Source organism: Pinus tabuliformis, chromosome 4_1 (assembly GCF_031772625.1).
Source record: "Pinus tabuliformis cultivar Carrire ecotype Pingquan chromosome 4_1, CPIR1, whole genome shotgun sequence".
Classification (NCBI taxonomy): Eukaryota; Viridiplantae; Streptophyta; class Pinopsida; order Pinales; family Pinaceae; genus Pinus; species Pinus tabuliformis.
The window spans coordinates 291,987,799-292,009,494 of record NC_142303.1 but is presented as its reverse complement, the minus strand read 5'-3'; the positions used below and the strand labels follow the sequence as shown (position 1 = coordinate 292,009,494).

At 41.1% G+C, this 21,696-nt stretch overlaps 1 protein-coding gene across 1 annotated transcript in view; it reads left to right on the top strand.

The window, feature by feature from the left end:
* The window catches only part of BCE2 (2-oxoacid dehydrogenases acyltransferase family protein), a 211,242-nt gene that overhangs the window by 48,575 nt on the left and 140,971 nt on the right, over positions 1–21,696 (top strand). Inside the window, exon 3 of the mRNA XM_089419674.1 lies at positions 2,339–2,464. Coding sequence (XP_089275800.1) covers positions 2,339–2,464 — 126 coding nt within the window. The remainder of the gene's footprint in view (positions 1–2,338; positions 2,465–21,696) is intronic.

Here is a 21,696-nt window from a genome sequence, read left to right as displayed (position 1 = left end):
TTTTTAGATGATAGACTTTAGATTCAAGATCTTTGAACTTAGAGTTAGGTATGCTTTTATAGGAGTTGGACTTGCACTCCTGCTATGTATTGATTCTAATGTACCTAGTGATGCCATTGACCTTTTTATGGTCATTGATTAGAAATTAATAAGATTATCTGATGTTATCTTATTTAATTGGTTGCTTGCTTCATACTATGAAGTTTCTCATGCATGTTGGACACATTATAATTTATAATAGCATATTTAGGTTTAGGGGCTTCTATCCTAGCCTAGGTGTACCCCATAGGTGGAATGCATTAATTGTAACCCTAATCATCCTAGTCTATAAAAGTGTGAGGGTGTCTTCCACTAAGGTTGTTGGTGAGTTTACGTTTTGAGCTATAACATTAGAATTTACTAGTGATGCAAATTTGAGAATTTTGTTTTTCATATATTTTCAGGTAATGTTTCTAGCAGCATGTGTTTGCAGATAGGTGTGTTAATCTTGCTATCTTGATTGGGTTTTAGTTTTAAAGTTATTTAGGGTTTTAGTGATTCTTTGAGTGCAGAAAAATTTCACCTATGGGTTACCCACTTTTTGGTGGGTATCAAGCCCGATGATATATCTCCAACACCTTGGATGATTTGCCAATTTGGCCACATGGGTTTGCTTGGAATACTTTTTTAGATGACTTTTGATGTAAGACATGCCTCATTTTGATCAAGGATGGACCCTAATATGCCCAAATGATCCCAACGTGCTGCAAAAGGAGGATGGGCACCTTTGACTTAGAATATTTCCCTTATGACTTCACATTTTGACATAATTTTCATGTTACATGGCGAGTACAAATTATATTGCTCACTTTGAGCCTCTGTTGCCTTTTGACCGGGATCTTGGGCATTGGGATTTGTGAATTTCCTTGGGAAATGTGTAATATTGTGAATTGTAAGACTGCCATGTTGAGAATTGAAAATGAATGATATACCAAGGCCATAGAATGGATACAAATTCTGACACATGGGCATGTGGATAGGAAATAGGTGTGCCCAAGACATGGGCTGGACTTGGCCTACAAATAGCGATCATCCCTACAAAACCAGTGTTTCCTCTAAATCATGTGTCTAGGTAGGTCCACCCTGAGACCTCCAATCCTATACAGGATGAAAGGACCTAAGGGTAGAGTCCAATGGACCAGGTACAGCTGACCATAATAGCCCTAAGATATCACAATTCATAACATGACATGGCCTACATGGCTTTTACTTGCATTCCCCGCGCTTACAATGGTGCTGCCCAAAAAGAGAAATGGCTACAGGTACCCTTGCTGAAATGAGGAGTAACAGGTTCCATATATATATTTAAGTGGGGCTGCCTTTTCACTAAGGGACATGTTCTTTGATAAGACACATCTTTTCATTATTTAATATTTATTTATATATACTTGTGTTTATTACAATCAACTGATGTTCTGAAGGCTCAAGCCCATGGAAAATGGTGTTTATTTTTCCATGTGGCTGCTGGATGATTGTTGATGGAAAGACACCCCATGATTTTCTGGACCCCATGTGCTGCCTGTGGAAAATGGTCTTGGCCAAAAGTAATCTAGAAAGCATAGATTTGTTGCAGTAATGTGATGATTGCAACAATGAATTCCTGATAGCCATTTGACTTGAGGGATAACATCTAATGTTCATGTGCTAAAATAAAAAATGTGTAGTTCTGTTATCTTTCTACTGACAAGACACACAATTAAAAACATCGATAGTTCTTCTTACACCTCAAATGTTACTTGCAACAATTTATTCTTCCAATTATATTTCAATAGCGAGATAAGTTGATAATATTCTCAAGCCTATTACTCTCTTCCTATAACATCGACCCTAACTTTTAGTAGTATAGAAGTAAGATTTCTTCAGTAAGAATATAGTGTATTAACTAGTTTTCCATTTAAAAAAAATAATGCAACTTATATACCGACTCAATCTGGTGGTGTTTATTAAATTAATGATTTTAAACTAATTAGCACAGTATGTGTGTCTCTGTGGTTTCTTACCTGACTTTTGTCATTTAGACTTCCAAGTGCAAATTCTGAATCATAACTATTTGTGGTAATTTCCTTGTTTCCATCCCTTTAGAGGTGAGTGGTTAATACTTTCATTCATACAAACAATGAGGAAGAATGTCAAAATATGGTTTATGAATTCCATCTAAAAGTTGCAAAAGCAAATTCTAAAAGTTCTTACTCTAGTGTTGCAGACCTTGTTAATTGTTCACAAGTAGTTCTGACCAATGATTGGAACATTATAATTGGCATGGGTTTTCCTTAATGAGTATATGACATTGCTTTTGTAGGGAGATTCAGTGGAAGAATTTCAACGACTTTGTGAAGTCCAAAGTGATAAAGCAACTATAGAAATCACAAGTCGCTACAAGGGGAAAGTCTCTCGAGTGAGATTTATTCCAGGAGATATTATAAAGGTGCGGATATCGTCAGTGGCTTTTGTGATTGGAGAACTTTGTAAAGGAGTTTTATAACGTTATGGTCTGCAATTAAATATGAATGACATTGTCTACAATGGTTTGAATTCATCTTGATGTATTGCAACCCTGCTTGTTTCAAGTTTCAACCATGAAGCTGGTATCTCTTTCTGTCTCATTTGATCAACTGGAAACTCTACATGAACTTTAAAACGCCTTTACTGTAGAAACACTCATTTTAAAGTTCTAGCTCAAAAGGAGATTTATATACAGGTATAGTTCCTCATAAATGCATATTTTACTAGAACAGAAGCAAATAGCTTATTTTTCCATAGAGTGGTGCAGAGTAGATTTGAATAAGATCTTATGTTCAACTGACCGTTAACAGTTGTTCACACCTCAATTGAGAAACTCCCACATAATCAGTTATTATGAAGTCTATAAGATTTGACAGAACGTATTATGATTATCCACCCACTTAAAAAGAATACTTCTCCATGTTGAACCATAGATACTGCAAAGAGAGGAGCATTGAATGTCACAATGTTTGTATCCTGTAGATAGTTTAGTTTCTCTGTTAAAGTATTTGGAGAAAACTTCTCAAGTAATAGGGATAGTGAGTTTCATGTAGAAATATGCTTTTGTCGTAGTTAGCATCAATGTTCATTGTAGAGTATACTTCAGAAAAAGATGACCAACATATTACACAAAAGAACCCAATTTGCTATGCATCAGGTGTTGTCTATAAATCAGGCATTGTCAAAACTGCTCATGATTTCCTTTTCATAGCTATGATTTTAATTCCTTTCGAAGATTTCAAGACTTATTGCAGCTGTCTTTTCTTTATGAAACTTAGGTCGTGCTTGAGAATGAACATACTAAGAACAAGGATCCATGTGGAAATTTGAAATTTGACAATCATTGGTGAAATTGTAGGTAAAATGTTCATTTCGAAAGTGTAATAAGCTCCAAGCAAAACATATGCTCTTATTGTCAAAGTCACACAAATGTGACAAATGGATATCAAATAGTTCAGTAGGATTAACACAGTTCCTGATCTCTATATCGACAGCCAGGGCAGAGTGGTGTTCTCCATTCCTGGAATCAACTTTCTTTCAAAAATCATGTATTAGTTGAAAATAAGTATACGCTTTTATTGAAAATGCATATTATATGTATCACTGCACAAATAAAGGAGTATAACAAGGGGTATAAATCAGTGCATGTTAATTTTAGATAACAATGGTATGTTCTATGCTTAAGAGCAATTTACTTCAATTTTCTTAATAGCGCAATGTCAATTTCCATATTAGCAATCACATTAACATGACAGTAAATGCAGATAGAACATAAGTAAAAACAGTAGAAGACATCCCAAGACAAGATGACACAAGATGTGGCGCATGCCAGGGACAAACCCCAATGTGGGGAAACCCTTTGATCAAGTCTTCTTATTATTCTTCAAAAGTTCAGCAGAGAGAGAGTACAATATACAAAATTCACTTGCCCAATCAAAGTCAAATCTGTCCAGTCAAACAACAGCCATAGGAAGCCCTAACCAGAAAGTCAACATTGGTCAACGGGGCAGAATTTCTCCTTCAAATCAGCTTGGTCAAACCCAGTCAACTCGGCCTCCAACAGTCATCTGAATTAGCTAAAACAGTCCCGAAAAACTCAGTCAAACTTGGTCAACACAGAGTCAAACCCTCCTGCAGTCAATGCTGGTCAAACAACGCGGATTGCTCCGATTTCTGTGCCCATAAATGCAGCCTGCCCAAACAGAAATATCCTCAAGAAAAACATAGTCAAATCAAGTCAACTCCCTAGTCAATGCTGGTCAAACTGTCCTGCAATTTGGTCAACGCCCAAACAGAAAATTACTGTTTTCTTCTTCACACGTCTGGAGAGAGAGGCTGCCCAGAATCTATACACAATTAGATGAGGAGTGAGAGATGTGTGAGAGATGAGTGAAAAAATGAGGAAGAGGCTCCTATTTATATGCAACTTTGAGGATGAAAAGACATGTCTTGTGGGCTTGTGAGCCTACATTAGTTTGCTGGCCGACCTTGACATTTTGTCAATAATAGAAATAAATTCATAATCCCATTTGTACATGTCAGAATGAGATGATCTTTAGATCAATCCTATGCCTCTCGGAAAGAGGAATCCAATAAAAATATCCGCTGCATCATATGATGTTAAATTGGCAACTAGGGCCAAACTCCATGTGGGTTAGCTTATTTCTGGCAGCTGATATTTTTATTGGATCCCTCTCGTCGAGAGGTGTAGGATTGATCCAAAGATCATCCGATTCCGATAAGTATTGATGGAGATATGAATTTATTTTGTTTATGTAATTATTATCAAGCCGACCAGCTCTTATGTAGGCTCTAGAAGCCCAATAGACGTGTCTATTCATCATCCATGTTTTAGTATAAATAGAAGAATATTTTAAGTCATTCGACACACTCACTCTCTCGTGATCTCTCTTCATCCTGTTTTGGGTTTGATGGAGAAGAGATCTAAAAGGAGTGCCCTAATATCTACGCTGCTCTAATGAAGATGAAATGCTGGACATCTAGACGCAGGCCCTATAGATGCAGTCACAGAGGATCCTTATATGCTGAATAAAGATGACTGTAATATGCCCTAACCTCAGCCGCAGTCAACGGTGGAAGATGAGCCACAGTAAGCTGCAACAATACGCAGTCATGGAAAAATGCTCTACACGCAGTTCAACGATGATACGCTGGTCATGGGAAAATACATTAGACGCTGTTCATAAAAGGCTATACGTTGATACACTGGAAACCCTCCACACTTCACGTAGTTCATAAAATATCCTACGCAGCTATCAAGAGCCAAAGTCATATATGGAACGCAGTCTATACACGCATAGCTGGAGCACTCAGCCGCTGTCCACATGGTAGCCGCATTGATATATTGACACGTTGTAACCGCAGTCATATATGGAACGCAATACACGCACAGCTGGATCAAGAGCCGCAGTCGAAAGCTACAGCCAGATATAAACGCAGTTCATGTCATGTCTTGACACGCTGTTCAGAAGCTACAACAAGATAAGAGGGTATCCGGAATGAAGTGACACGGTCTCGGCATAATGGTTAGTGACCGTATCCACGCAACCATATGTTGAGATGCACGCTGAAATGAAATATAGATACGCTGCTCGTTGGAAGACCTTGCCACAGTAAATACATATACGCTGCTCGTTGTATGTATATGCAGTAAATATATGTACGCTGATCATTGATATAACCTACGCAGCAAGGTATATGAAACAGTAATACGTTGTATATATAGTTCACTGTTAATATAATGCAGTCATGACTTATATACGCTGGCAAATGAATACGCTGGGCATAGAGATTAATACGCAGGCATGGAGACTCAATCATGGGACAGTCATACGCAATCTATGGTGACACTCAACCCTAGCCGCAGGTCATAATAACAGATCAGACACGATGTACTTAATGATCTTAGACACAGGTCTTGGCATATCATCATATGCGCTAACAATGTGGGTTAGTTTGACTACATATTATAAGGGTTAGGCATACACATGATAAGAGGATGCAGTCTCGGCATATCTGGGAATGAAGTGACACGGTCTCGGCATAATGGTTATCCTAGTGAAAATAGCTAGACCTGCTTCTAGCAGCCTCATTATATATTAGCAAGGTCAAGATGTCAATGAAGCAGTGATGGATGAATGAAAAAGGTATGTGTATTAACATATATATCAGTATATATATGTGTGTGTTGATCTGTGCTCCTACTAGCTGATCCTAGTGTTTATATGATGAAACCATGATTATATGAAAGAAGAAAAGAGCACAATGAAGATCTCAATGGATCTCATCATTGGAAGATGCAGCAGTGACAAAGGTAAGCAATGGTGCAACTGTGATGACAACATGATGTATGTGATCATGAGCAGCATGATGGTGCTAACGGTAAGGTGTAACAAATGGATGAGATGCAACACGATGATAGGTATCAGTTGAAGTAGAATGTCTTCAACTGATCTCATCGTTATAGGAGATGATCTATGCTTAGATCTAGACAAGTCAAAGTGTTGACTTCTGTTGTAATTGTACTATCTCTCTCTCTCTCTTTCTCTGCTGAACTTTGAAGATAAAAGAAGATTTGATCAAAGGGTTTCCCCACACATTGTGGGGTTTGTCCCTAGCTCGCGCCATATCTTGTGTCCTCTTGCCTTGGCTTGTCTTCTGCGATTTATATTTATGCTCTATCTGCAGTTTATCTTAATGTTGATGTGATTGCTAACTGTGAAAATTTAAATAAATTGCTCTAGCATAGAACATACCTAAACTTAACATATGAGCTATCCAAGGTGGAGTTTGGCCCCAGTTTCCACATTTAACACTCCCTCTCAACTAAGAAGAAATCCACATGCCAAACCACCTAACAATCTGTACCATCCCTGTCATGCCTGCTTTGCTTTGCTCTGCTGAATGCTTGAACCATGAAGAAATAATGAAGAAGAAATGATCGAGAATGTATCATACCATTCTCCACTGACCTGAAGTCAGTCTCCAATAATCGAGACTGTATCATACTACTCTCCATTGACCCGAAGTCAGTCTCCATTGATCCCAGATCAATATCAAACATCCTAGCATAGGGAGTACGGTAGTACATGATGCGTCCATTGGTAGTACTATGGTCCCTATCCTCATTTCCCTACTCATTGGCCAGATGAGAGGTACTTCCCATGAGTCTCGAACTGCATGGGTAGGATGTATCGGTAGGAGAAGGTGAACCACTCATCCTGCTCATATGCCATAGGAGAAGGTGAACCACTCATCCTATGCATATCTCAACCATCATGGGGTATCACAGGGGAAGGTGAACCACTCACCCTGTACATCGCGCACCACTAGGGGAAGGTGAACCACTCACCCTATGGTCGCTCATCGCTCCAAGAAGTACCCCAAGCCCCCCGGAGCTCCCAGAGCTCAATATCCAAATCAAACGGGACCCTCATAAGAGGGTCTCTCCACGACTCCAAGTCATTCACGGAAGGTTAAGAATTTGACCTTCCCCAGGGGTTTCTTAAGAATATTTGCGACCTGATCATCAGTCCCAATATGACAGAGTCTTATTGCTCCCCGTTGTACCATATCCCGGATAAAGTGGTACTTGATATCAATATGCTTGGAGCAGTCATGAAACACGGGATTCTCAGAAAGACGAATCCCACTTTGGTTGTCGCTGAAGATTATGGTGGTATCCAACACATGTCCAAACAAGATTACGGCTGTATCCAGCACACGTCCAAACAACTCACTAAAGAGCTTCTTCAACTAAACAACTTCACAGGAGGCCATACTAGCAGCGATATATTCAGCCTCCGCAGTGCTCAAAGCAACCGACTTTTGCTTCCTGTTCATTTAGGATATCGAAGCAGAACCTAAAGAGAAGCAACATCCCGATGTGCTTTTACGATCCACCCCACTGCCAACCCAGTTAGCACAGAATAACCATGGAGCCTCACATTCCCGGCAGTGTATCTCAGTCCATAGGTGATTGTGCCCCAGAGATATCTCAAGAGATTCTTGGTAGCAATCTAGTGTATGTGATGAGGCTTGACCATAAATTGACTCAATGTATTCACTGCAAAACATATGTTCGGACGGGAGTTAACCAAGAACATCAGGGCCCCCACGAGTTGACGATACTCAGAAGGATTTCCCAAATCAGACCCAACAACACTTTTGCGTAACTTCTTGAAGTTAAGTTCCATCGGAGTAGTCACGGACTTGCAGTCCACCATTCCAAATCTTTCAAGTAGCTTCACAATGTATTTTCCTTGAGAAAGGAAAATCTCACCGGCTTTTGCCAGACCTCCAACCCTAGTAAATAATGCATCAGTTCTAGGTCCTTCGTTTCAAACTCAGAAGCCAACTCCCTCTTATATTGATGAATAAGAGGGTCTGCACATGTCAGAAAGAGATCATCTACATAAAGTACCAAGATGAGAGGTCTATCATTCTCCACCAATGTTGCACGACTTGTACTCGTATAAGACTCGTCACGCTATTGACTCGTCGACTCGTATAAGACTTGGGAACGACCTGTATAAGACTCGTCAAAATACAAAAAAATGTTAAAATATGGTAAATTTTAAGCACAAAAAAGAAACTAATGACAAATTCCAATCCTTATAAGTTATAAAATCCACAATATATGCAATAAGTCATAACATCATCTCATATCTATAAAAGTATGAAATAACATATTTGATTTTTGTAAGCAAAACATTTAGATACAAAATAAGAAAAGGACTCGTGATTCCATAATTAAAATAAAAAATGTTAGCAAACTCAAAATTCAAATACATGTCATAAATCATAAATGATTGTCTCATACCAATCTTTCCAGCATTTAAGATCACTGGCCATCTAAAAACCAGCAAACAAATCAATGTGAAAAGTGCCCAAAATGCTTTTGGAACACTCAAAATTGTTAGTATTGAACATAATTTTATGTGCTAGAAAAGAAGGAAATATTTGGAGAAATCTTCGAAGGATTGGAGGTGAAACTTGGTGCAAGGTGGGAATGAGCTTCTTTTGTATTTGAAGTTGGGTACACCAACCGAGGAGGATCCCAAGTCTTCAAATTTTGAGGCACCTGCTATTCCTTAAGATCTTTGCCAAGAAAATTTATTAGTAGATAGGTGTCCCCTACACACGAAACCTTGAAAATAAGTCAGCCAACCGAGATAAACATATAATTTAGGATTTCGAAGTATAAGAAAAAGAAATAGACTAATCAAATAACCAAATTTGAAGAGTCTATTCTTACTGGGTGACAACACCCCTTCAAAGGCCTATTACAACAATAATAAAGCATTTTCTTCCCTCCAATTTCCCTTTCCCTCCACCTCATTTTCAAAAAAGAAAAGAAAAGAAAGGAAAAAATTGCTTTTTGAGGGTCAACGGGTCTTATAAGGGTCTAATGCGGGTCTTATGGCAAACTCGTGGGTCTTATACAGGTAGACAGGTTTAATAAAATACCCTCCGAGTCCGGGTCTTAAGTGCGGGTTCTATGTGAGTGACCCGACTCGCTATAGAACCCGCCAAGACCCGCGGGTACTCGCGGGTCTTATGTGAGTGGTGCTTTATTGTTCCCAACCTTAAAGTAAAGGTTTGGATCAGCTTCACTTCTTGTAAATCCCAACTTCATCAGATAGCTGTCGATCCTCTCATACCAAGCATGGGGAGCTTGCTTCAACCCATAGAGGGCTTTCTTCAACCTACATACATGTATGATGATCTTGAACTTCAAACCCCTTGGGTTGTTCTACATAGACTTCCTCCTTAATTGTACCATGCAAGAAGGCGGTCTTGATATGCATCTGGTGTAGATTCCATCCTTACGAGGTAGCAAGGGCTATAATCGAACGAATGGTGGTATATAGGGAAACAAGTGCAAATATCTCATCGTAGTCCACACCTTCCTTTTGAGAGAAGCATCGAGCAACAAATCTGGCCTTGAACAACACTTCCATCAGCTCCATGCTTGATTTTGTAGAGCCATTTCAAGGTGACAACAGATTTGTCCTTGGGTCTAGGGACCACATCCCAGACATCATTCTTCATAATCGACTCATACTCTTTGCTCATAGCATCCTTCCAAAATTGGTGCTTCACAACTTCTTCGAATATGCAAGGTTTAGATTGAATAATGGTGCTCATGGCAGTTAGGTACCCTTGGTACCTATTCAGCTTCACCCTTTAATGAAATGTCCCCTTTGGTGCAACATGTTTCTCGGTATCTTCGGGAGTTTCCCTAAGCCATGAGGGTCTCCTTTTCGAGGAGGAGGGCTCATGAGGAGGTGGATCAATGGTGTTGATTTGGGGTAGCATCGGATGTGCTCTAGCCACTAAAATTGGTGGAGAGGTTGAAGCACATAAGATCTCCAATATCTAGAAATGGTTTGGGCAGATTCTAAACAGTTTGAGAGATATTAAAATAATTAATATTTTTAATGGAGTCCCTAAGTCTAAACTTAGGGAAAATAAAATATTAATGTGAATTAATATAAAACTGTGTTAGAAGGGTCCAAAAGTCATGGATCAAGCCAGAATTAATCTTAGCCGTTGATTAGGGACTTAATCTCGACCGTTGAATTATCAACGAGAAAAGTATAAGAGGAGGCTTGAGGGTCACTTGGAGAACACACCGAGTTGATCAAGATTTTGATTTTCTAGGGCAAGGTTTGTTGAGGAAGTCGAAAGAGTGATCAGAGTTGCAGCTGAGGGGCAGTGAATACAGAAGTAGAGAGGCAGAGATAGTACCAGGAGGATTAGCGCAGAAGCCGGGAGAGAGGGACACAGAGCCAGCTAGAGGTTCATGCAGAGCCAATTAGGGTTCACGCAGAGGCAACCAAGAGATGCGCAGAGGCAACCAAGCGCTGCGCAGTGTCTTTGAGAGCCAATGTGGGTGACGCAGAGGCTCTAAGGGTTGACGCAGGGCCTCCAGAGGTTGACACAGGGCAATTCAGGGTGATGCTGGGCCAGAAAGGGTTGATGCAGTCCCTAGAGGTTGACGCTGGGGTTTTCGTGGGGCAGATTGGAGCTGGAAGCTGTCGAAGTGTTTATCCGGGGTTTCAGCCAGAATATCTGCTTCCGAGTAGAGAGGTATTACTGCTGAGATTATTCTATGTTGGTTGAGCCGATTTTGGAACCCAGATTGTATTCAGAAACTGCATAAGAATAAAAACCTCAGATAGTTGCATGGGTTTTCCCACATTGGGTTTTTCCGGGGACATTGGTCCAAAAACAATGGTGTCACTTGTGTTCTTGTTTTTTTTCCTTTAGTTGATGATCTGTAATGTGTTGAGCATGTACGTGTATTTATTTTCAGTGTACATGGTAAATAACTTGTTAATTAATCAGAACAAGTAGGCAGAAATAAATCACAAAAGTACATGAAGGGTTTCTAACAGTTAGACTTAGAAATTCCAACATGGTATCAGAGCGTGGTTGCAGATCACAGGAGAACTGAGGACATTAGCCGAGCAGAGTAGCAGCAGCAGAAAACAGTTGTCTTGAGTGATAGAAGTTGTTCCTAGCAGAGAAGCAACAAGGGGTGACGCAGTGCCTACGTCATCAAGTTTGAGCTGGGAAGAGAATCAACGCAGTGGCAGAGGGGAGTAGACTCTACCTACGCAGTGCTCGGTCATCTTTCTTAGTCAAGAAGGATTGATGCTCGTGGCCAGGAGGTGCGGATTTTGCTGGTGCCGGGATTGCGCAGAGCCTAGAAGCTCTAACATTCAGTTTGCTGGGGTTTAAGACGTTGTGGGTAAGCTTCAGAGTGAAGCTGGTGGGGTACTGTAGTCAGAATAGTACTTAACAGGGCAAGACCAAGGAGGAGGGAGTTGCTACCAAGGATTTCTAGCCAAGAAATCCGAATCAGTGGTGCAGCTGCACTAAGGATTAGAGTGGGGGCACCTTGACATTAGCAGAGGGGTTTCCAAGAGGGAAATCAAGGCTCAAAGGGAGTCACACCGAGAACATCCAGAAGGGAAGTAGAGGAGCAGCGAGATGGTAGTGAACGGGGTAAGAGACTAGGACAGACTAGACAGAGCCTCAAACTTCGTGGTCTGAAAGGCCAAAATCTTATCGGTTCTAGACAGGAACCGTCTCAAGCAATTCGCATTGAGGACAATAGCAGTCCCAGTTGACCCAGCTGATAACGACAAGTACGATGATGCAATGGCAAGGGCCAAAAGCATCATCCTTGACAGGGTCAAGGACCATGTAGTACCACACGTTGCCGAGAAGAATACGACAAATGAGATGTGGGAGGCCCTATAGAAGTTGTATCAGCATACTTCCGTGCAGAGGAAGATGCTACTAGAAAATTAGCTGCGGACATACCAGATGAAGAAGGGAGAATAGATTGACACCTCCTCGGTCGATTGAAGGAGATCCGGGATCAATTGACTTCCATAGGGGCCACGTCGGATCAAGAATTGATGGTGAGAACAACCCTGAACGTAGTCTTAGAAGACTGGGTAGGTGTTTGTCCAAAGTACACTGGGTAGGGCGGCTCTTCACTGGTGGACAAGTTTAGATCTCCGATCAATTGTTTGGATAAAATCATACCCCATGTCGGATCCGTTTTGATTATGACAATGTTTATAGAGAATTCTTTCTTAGGATATGTGTGGTGAAAAACCCTTCTATCTTCTACCACTCTACACACCTTAAGTTCTTCATAATTTAGGATCATCTTGCCTAAGCACTTCCTTGATAAGGTGATTTCAAGTTTTCTCATAATACTCAATGGCATGACATGGATTGGGCTCTCGGAGTTTAGAATGCAATTTCTCAAGGTGTGCCCATTTATCCCAAGGGTTACATAGAAAGGGTCAATCATGCTTAGAATCAACCTTAAAGGAATTCTTGTGGTGAGGTCAGGAGGTTTCTTTGCTTTCTTGCTGATTTCATGTAGCGTATCGTCTTTGTGAGGGGAGATCTCTTCATTAGTTGAAGGGGTGGGCTTATCTTCAATTTGTAGCATGTTGATGGAATTGTGCCTCATGGCTTGGTCAAGGTCAAACATCATACTTTGAGCTTGGAAGAGACTAGAGGGGTTCTTATTCCGGACATCAAAGATTAACTTTCTTTTGAAGGCATTGAGATAGGCGACCATAACTACTTCCTTTGGGGGAGACAACTCTTGAGGGAGAGAACGGATAATCATGTTGAATCTTTGGTTGAATTCAACAATGGTTTCATCCTCCCTTCTTTTGCTAGACAAGAGACCTTTATATATTTGGACCACGTCCTTTTTGGGAAACCATCTTCTTTTAAAGGTTTGGACGAATCCCTCCCATGTAGAGATGGAAGATGGGGGAAGATTAAAATACCATTCCCGGGCATTTCCTATCAAGGTTGTGGCAAAGGCAATCATTCGACTATACTCATTGTATAATTCATCACATGTTCGATACTCAAATTTCATAAGATGCTCTTGGGGGTCTTCTTCCCTTGTGAACATAGGCTTATCAGGGTCCTTGGGTATGGAACAAAAGAGAACCCCAACCATATCAGAGAGATTTAGAGGTCTAAAGAGATTGTGTTTCCTTCTCAACTGATTGATCTTCTTGTTAAAGAATGGAATATGGGGTTCATCATTTCTTCTTTGATGGTAAGTCATAATCTCAGGGTTTTCCATCTAGGAAAGAGGTTGTGGAGTCGCCAGAGGAATACTTGAATTGTTGTTAATGAATCAATTCTTCAATGATTCACTAGGGAGGTGGACCTACTTTCTCCCCAATAGTGGTGCCAAAATGTACCGCTCAAACTAGCAGGGGATCCCAGAGGGGCACTTGCTAGGTCAAGAGCAACAATGAAGCTAAAGCCCACTGTCATCATAGCTAAAGCTTCCTACTCTTTATGGACTTTAACCGATGGGAGGAAACCCAATATATAGAGAATCACTTATAAAGGGTAGATCAACTAAGATGGGTGTGAAGTGATTTCAGGGACCCTTTCTCGGGGAGGCTCAAGAATGGGACTTGCTTGCTTCTTGAGCAAGGGACAAGACTTCCTAGGAGAAGCGAATAAGGATTTAAGGGCTAGGTTTAAGGAGTGTGAATTGTAAAGGAGCTTCTAAAATCCTAAAATCCTTGTTGAACTTGGTTTCCCAAGTGGCTTTTGAAGAGTTGACTTTTCAAAGGTATGGGACCACAAAAGACCAAGTGGACCTAGGTTAGGTCAAGAGAACGAAGTTTAGCAACCAATGATAGACTTGACCTAAACAAGAAGGAGAAGGGGACCAAAGAATTGATTTTTAGTTGAAGGTGCAAAATGATCCCTATGAGGAACTAGCCTAGGGAAACTTAGGGCAAAAACCAATCTTGAGGCTAGGGCTTGGGATATCTCACAACCCCACCGTCGGAATTTCCTCAAATTTGGAGGAGGCCTAGGAGACACACCAACGCAGTAGAGGCCAAGAGATCGAATTTTTCTTATGGGTGGTTTGTTGGGAAAATGATGCCCTAGGATCCCTAATGTGGCTAGACCTAGAATAAAGAAGGGAAGGTGAAGAAAAATGTTTCTTTGGGTGATCACCCTATGGTAGACCAATGCCTAATCCTTTGGGGAGATTGGAGTCAAGAAGAATATCAAGATAAACTTCATTTCTAGGTCAAGGAAGCTCTAAGATCATCTTCGCTTGTCATTTAAGGCAATGGAGAGTGACCATAAAAGATTTTATACTTTGTTTGCAAGTGAAGTGGCTTGTCAAGATAAAATCGACCATATAATTATCCCTAGGAGAATTCGTACAACATACATGGCCCATACATAGAGATATGCTATATAGAAACATCATTCAACAATTTCGCAGTAAATGCATGCAACAATTAGCCCTAGTATAGCGAAAATCTCATTATAAATGTATGTGACAAAGTAAAAGAATAATACATTAAATTTGTACTTACATGTAAGAGAATATATCCAACCACCAATAAACTTGCCCGTCATGAAGTTCCAAGACAAGAAAAGACAATCCATACATCAAAATTCATCCATGCTCCAAAATTTTGTTCACCAAGAAGGAATAGCGAAAATCTCAAGAGAGGTACAAGTCCAAACCAAGTGATGATGAGAAATGAACTCATCATTTGTATTTATACACCTATATGGAGTTTGATTTAGCTATTTGAGCCTACATTAGCCCATAAAATAAAAATAATGTGCAAATAACTAATTTTTTGGTGACAAGCCCACCAAACTAGCTCATAAACAAAATAACAAGTCTCTCAAGATGTCGAATGATCAATAATACATATCGTTGGGCTCTCTAAGAAGCTTGATGAAGTCCATAAGTTCCATAATGATGAATAGGACTTCCAAAAGTAATGGACAAGGGGTTGGCCCCTTGTTCTCCACATAATAGACCTGTGGTGCTCCCAATGGCTGTGAGGGCACACAAGTGACCTCATGTGTCTCCAAGTAAGTAGAAAATGCCTGTAGATGAGCTGTAAGGGTTTAGATGATGGTGTAAGTGATGCCACATCCACATACAAGTCCTAGGTCATCTACCAAGTGCATGGTACAACTGTGGCGCTGGCTGGGAAAAGGTGAACCAGGTGCATCTTCCTCGTCCAATAGGTGAATCTCGAGCAATCTTTGAACATCTCGGGGGATCCATAGAGTGATGTCTATGTTGTGGAGGCCCATGGCTCTCAACACACACCCTACATGTGCCAATGTAGCCCTCTGGAGGGTTAGGACCCCGTATAGGGAAACCAAACCTAAGGCAGAGACCACCTGCTATTCTGCATAAGATCCAATGCGTCCCCTAGCCTTCCAGTACAACAAGTCATCAAGGAAATTGGGTATAATAGCTTACAAACCATGGACAACAGGTGCGGACTTCATAATGGCATGCCCTTCCATAATGGGCTTTGGCATGTGCTAATGTCTCTCAGCTCCAAATGGGGTTAACCAAATATTTTATTAGGTGGTTTCTACTTCTAAAGGGGATAGTATGTCCAAGGTACATCCTTCAAAAGGTGGTGGCATGTGATAAAGTGATGAATGGAGTAGGGAATGAAAAGGGGAAGCCCTGGGCCACATGTTGGGGTACAAGGGTATCTGGAAAAAGGGAAGCCCACACTTGGGTATATAATGTATAGCAGGGAGAAATCATGGTACATGAGGTGTCCTGACCTTGATTATTCCACCCTTCTTTATATGCCTTTTTCCTTTTGCCTTCTATTATCTTTCTTTAATTAACTGCGCGGGGCTCAAGGGGTAAGAGCATGATATGTGAGATATAGCAGCGGATACCCCTTTTAAGGTAGGGCGGTTCATTGCCCACCAAGGGTTGTGGCAATCATGGGTTCCTAAATGATAAGGAGGCTCATCTAAGGCTTGTAGGAACTAGGGTGATGGCAATGAAGATGGGGTAGAGCCTATGTATTAGCTTTTGTCCACATGCTAAATGTGTTTGTACCAACCATATTTTGCATTTTGTGGTACATTTTCCCGTTAATTGTGGCCAATTATGCTTTTACTTTTCTTTTCAGCTGCATCAACCTTCAAGGCATCATTCCAAGTCTGACCCAAGGTGTGCGCAAGGGGGAGGGGAAAGCTAACTCTATGTGGACCCAATGGAGGAATATGGAATTAGGTGGGAGAAATGATGAATGGGGTTATAATGAGTGGAAGGGGAGTAATAATATGGATGAGGGAGCGGGACTATGCAACCAATATTAGAGTTTCCCATGTAATACCATTCCTAAAGCACAAGGGTCAGTAAAAGAGATCCCACGAGACTAGGGTCCAAGGTTAACATCCAAAACGAGGACTAGGGGAGAAGAGTACAAACCTAGACCATTCTTTCCGCTGAATGCCCCCATTAGTCCATGCCCAAAAGTGTCCATGATAAGCAAACTGCAATACTCAATTACCAAATGACAAGGCATACCTTTAGGTTTAGGAGGCCCACCCTCAAACATACGATCATGGCAAATTGGTGAGGGACCACATGGATGGCTCAGGTGGCGGAGAGATGGCACAATGAGCTAGTTGATGGCTGCACGAGGCTGCTGGCTACTGGCTGAGGACCATCTTGGAGAAAAAAATTCTCCTAGGGATATCACCCACAAAATGGTGGGTAACAGTAACCATATTGCAAAAACCCTAGCTGCAGCCACTCGTGCAAGTAGAGGGACCCAAAAACAGTGCTAAAGACTTTCGATCTTCTTTTCCTTCTCTTCGTTGAATGAGAGGCTTCTTTCATTTATTCACACTTCTTTCTTCCTTTTTGGATGCTTCAATGATACCTTCTCAAGTGAGGTCAAGTCGTCCTTTATATAGTCATCTTGTTCATCTATTTGTGCCAACTTGTCATCATGTTTAGGCCAACATCTCATTCTAGATAGGTTTATAGCTCCTTTTGAAGGTTGACATGTTGTGCACTTGTGACTAGGTCTTGGAGGGCCTTTTTGACTTTTACAATGACTCAAATAAATTCATTTTACAATATGTAGCATGCCCAAGAAGGGTTTCTTATACATGGCAGTGACATTCTTGACTTTATGACAAACCTAGAAGCACTTAATGGGTGCTTGACCTATAAAATAAATTTCTCTTGAGCCTGAAACCATGCCTCAAGGCTTACAATAATTTATTTTTCGCTTTACATCAAATACATAAAATCATGATACATATGTCATTATGAAGACCGAACCTAGTTACATATTTCAACAGGATGTCATCCATGAAAACCAATACAAACTTGTCCAAAGATGGGTTGAGGACATTGTTCATTAGGCACGTAAATGTGGCTGGGGCATTGGTGAGCCCAAATGGCACTACCATAAATTTGTAGTGTCCATACCTTGTCATGAACGTTGTCTTGTGGATGTCTTCGTCCTTAATTCAAACTTGATGGGAACTAGATCTCAAATTTATTTTAGAGAACACCGCAACCCCTCTCAGTTGATTGAACAGGTTGTTAATTCTGGGTAGCGGGTACTTATTTTTCACTATGGCTTTATTCAACTATTGGTAATCGATGCACAACTACAACGTGTCATCCTTCTTCTTTACAAATGGCGTTGGGGCTCCCCAAGGCAACACACAGTGTTGGAAATAATACTGAGAGGGGGGGTGAATCAGTATTATTAAGTTCTTTTCAATATATCTTCCTTATTTATACTTTGAATTATTCTTCAGATATTGATCGTTACTTTGTATGTCAGTACCATAAAATAATGAGCATGAACAAGATAAATAGATAGTCACACCAAAGAACACCAGATATAAGGTGGAAACCCAATGTGGGTGAAAACCACCTGCTGCAATATGTCTCTATCTTCTTTCAATTAGAAACTCCTTTTACAATGATTTTGTACTGGTGCAGTCCTTTACCAGTACGCAGGCTGCAACCTGTAGAGAGCTACAACTCTCTCTCGTTTTCCAGTCTCTCCTGGAAGGGAGCTACAACCCCCTTACTTCTTTCAAGGACCACTTTTCATAAATTTTCAAACTGGATCCAAGAAGATCAAATGATCATAAAGTATAAATGATTCTTCAGAAATACCCAAACCTCAGATCAATACATGTTTTCTTTATACAACGGATCACCCACGCGCCAACCCAAGCACTAGCTATAAATAAATATTTGATCTGGTCACCTTTTAATCAGAGGTTGTATATGCCAGAATCATACCATAATGCAGAGGACATACATGTTATAGAGAACCCAGAGGCTAGACACACAAGACAAAACCAATATCCGGACCCAGAGACCTTTAGCGAATCAACAGAAGATGCTATATCAGAGTTAAGGAATGACTGCTACTTCCCTGCGGTTGGCTGCTCTCAACTGAACTGCAATACCCCCGAAGCGATGCGGATCTGCGGTCCTGCGCGCATTCTTCTTGAATTCGGTTCAGTAGATTGCTCCTTAACAGATCATAAGAAGGCCGATCTATTCTCCCTTAAGATCTTCAATTCATGATCGATACATTGCCACCGGATCCCCTTTTTCTTTATATAGTCATGCTTTTGATAATACCATGAATCAAAACCAGAGGATCCGAAAACCTGAGGCGCAACTGTTTTGACCAATCTCTTAAGAATAGGCTTAAGCGGGAAAAACTATGAAAATGGTCCCAAAACCACAAATGCGGACTTTTAACATAATGCATCCACACTAATAATATATCGGGTCCGCTCTCATCGCTAACAATACATGCCCGACGTCCGATCCGATGGATCGGATGTGATATGCCCCATTAACCAGCCTTTATTAATATATCGGGTCCGCTCTCATCGCTAACAATACATGCCCGACGTCCGATCCGATGGATCGGATGCGATATGCCCCATTAACCAGCCTTTATTAATATATCGGGTCCGCTCCTTTCATCGCTATCGGCGATTTGAAGTGGGAGGCTTATGGGCGAACACCGCGGATGCGATTTAATATGAAATGCTTTTAATTCCTTCATCGGGTCCGACCCCTCTTATCGCAATCGGAGGATTTCACCAAAGTCACATAGCCGGATGCGATATTATTATAAGCCATGTTTGATGCCACCATCGGGTCCGCTCGCAATCGGAGGATTTCACCAAAGTCACATAGCCGGATGCGATATTATTATAAGCCATGTTTGATGCCACCATCGAGTCCGCTCGCAATCGGAGGATTGGGGTGGGTGACCCTTTATGTATTCCGATATACTGCGGACGTGATATATTATAAACCGTGTTTGATGCCTCCATCGGGTCTGACCGCAATCAGAGGTTTCAACGAAGTCCGACGCGCATATATGCCGAACTGCGGATGCGATATTATTATAAGCCAGAGTTAATGCCACCATCGGGTCCATTGCGATATGCTTCCGGGTTACACAGCCGAAACCCCAATGCGCCGATATGCCGAAACATATATATATATATATATATATATAATTGTTATGCGATATGCCGAAACTTCGATGCCGCAATGATATTATTCATGTAACCGCCGAAAAGGGGATATAATGCATATATATGGGTTTTACGCACCCAACCAACTCCCGACAATATAAATGCATACATATATGGGTTTTAATAAGCCCGATTGCTCCCGATAGTGATAATGCATACATATATGGGTTTTAAGCGCCCAAGCACCTCCCGATAACACTAATACATATGCATATGAGGCCTGATCACTCCGATAAGCTCTTTATATATGAGAAAGAGCCTCTATTGCTCCGATAAGCTCCCAATGGCTCAAAGGTTCCAATAAGCATATGTAAATGGCCCCTCTTCTCTCCTTTTGGCTCTTCTTGTCCCCATCAAGAGAAATGTCTGTCTGTGAGAGGGTTGCCATCAAGTTCAACACATGTGCCAACAATCTCCCCCTTTGGACTTGATGGCAACAACACCGACCAAAAAGCACAAAAAGCACTCTCCCCCTTTGACATCAAGGGCAAAGGGTGGATACATCCTGACTATTTCTCCCCCTGAGAGCTTGCTCCTCCTGATTTCTCCCCCTGAGGACCTGTTCCGCCTGATTATGAACCGGATGCTGAAAGCGATATCAACTTCAGATTTTTCGGGTAACCATTCCACTCCACAGCTACTGGCTACTTATAATACAGAGACCGCCCTGTTTTCCCTTCTGCTCGTGCCACTGATCGAACTCGGCACCTTTAATCAAGAACTTACCGAGGACCGCCATCCGCCCTGTTTGCTCCTACTGAGATCAAATATGGTGCAATACTATAATGCCAACAATGGATTAGATATGCTCCCCCTGAGCCTTGTACGCGTATACCCCATACGAACCTTGCGTACAAGCATCAATCTGAGAATTAGCAACATGATGATGCGTCGACAACCCCTAGCTTTTGCCTGAGGTATTCAAAAGTCTCCCTGGGCAATGGTTTGGTAAATATATCAGCCACTTGTTCCTTAGAAGAAACATATTCCAACTTGACCTTTTGTTCAAGCACTTGTTCCCTGAGAAAATGATACTTGATCGGTATGTGCTTGGTTTTTGAATGCATGACTGGGTTCTTTGAAATGTTGATTGCACTTGTATTATCACATAAGATGGAGATAGGTGGAGTACAAGTCATTTGGAAATCCTGTAAGGTCTGCATCATCCAAAGAAGTTGGGTGCAACAAGATGCAACAACTACATATTCTGCTTCAGCTGTAGATAAGGCAATTGAACTCTGTTTCTTGCTGAACCATGATACTAATCTGGAACACATAAAGAAAGCACCACCACTTGTGCTTTTCCTGTCATCCACACTTCCAGCCCAATCTGCATCTGTGTAAGCATGAAGTGTGAGATCTGTGTCTCTAGGATACCATAAACCATAGTTTTGAGTTCCTTGAAGATATTTGAAGATTCTCTTTACTGCCTGAAGATGAGTTTCCTTTGGATTTGCCTGAAATCTTCCAACTATTCCAACTGCATGGATGATGTCTGGTCGGGTACCTGTCAAATAAAGAAGACTTCCAATCATAGATCTGTATGTTGGTTGATGAACTGCAGCTGATTCATCATTCGCACTAAGACTGCATCCTGTAACCATGGGGGTACATACTGGCTTTGAATCTTCCATGCCATACTTCTTCAAAATCTACTTGAGGTACTTGGTTTGTGACAAGAAGATACCGTCTTTATTTTGTTGGATTTGCAATCCA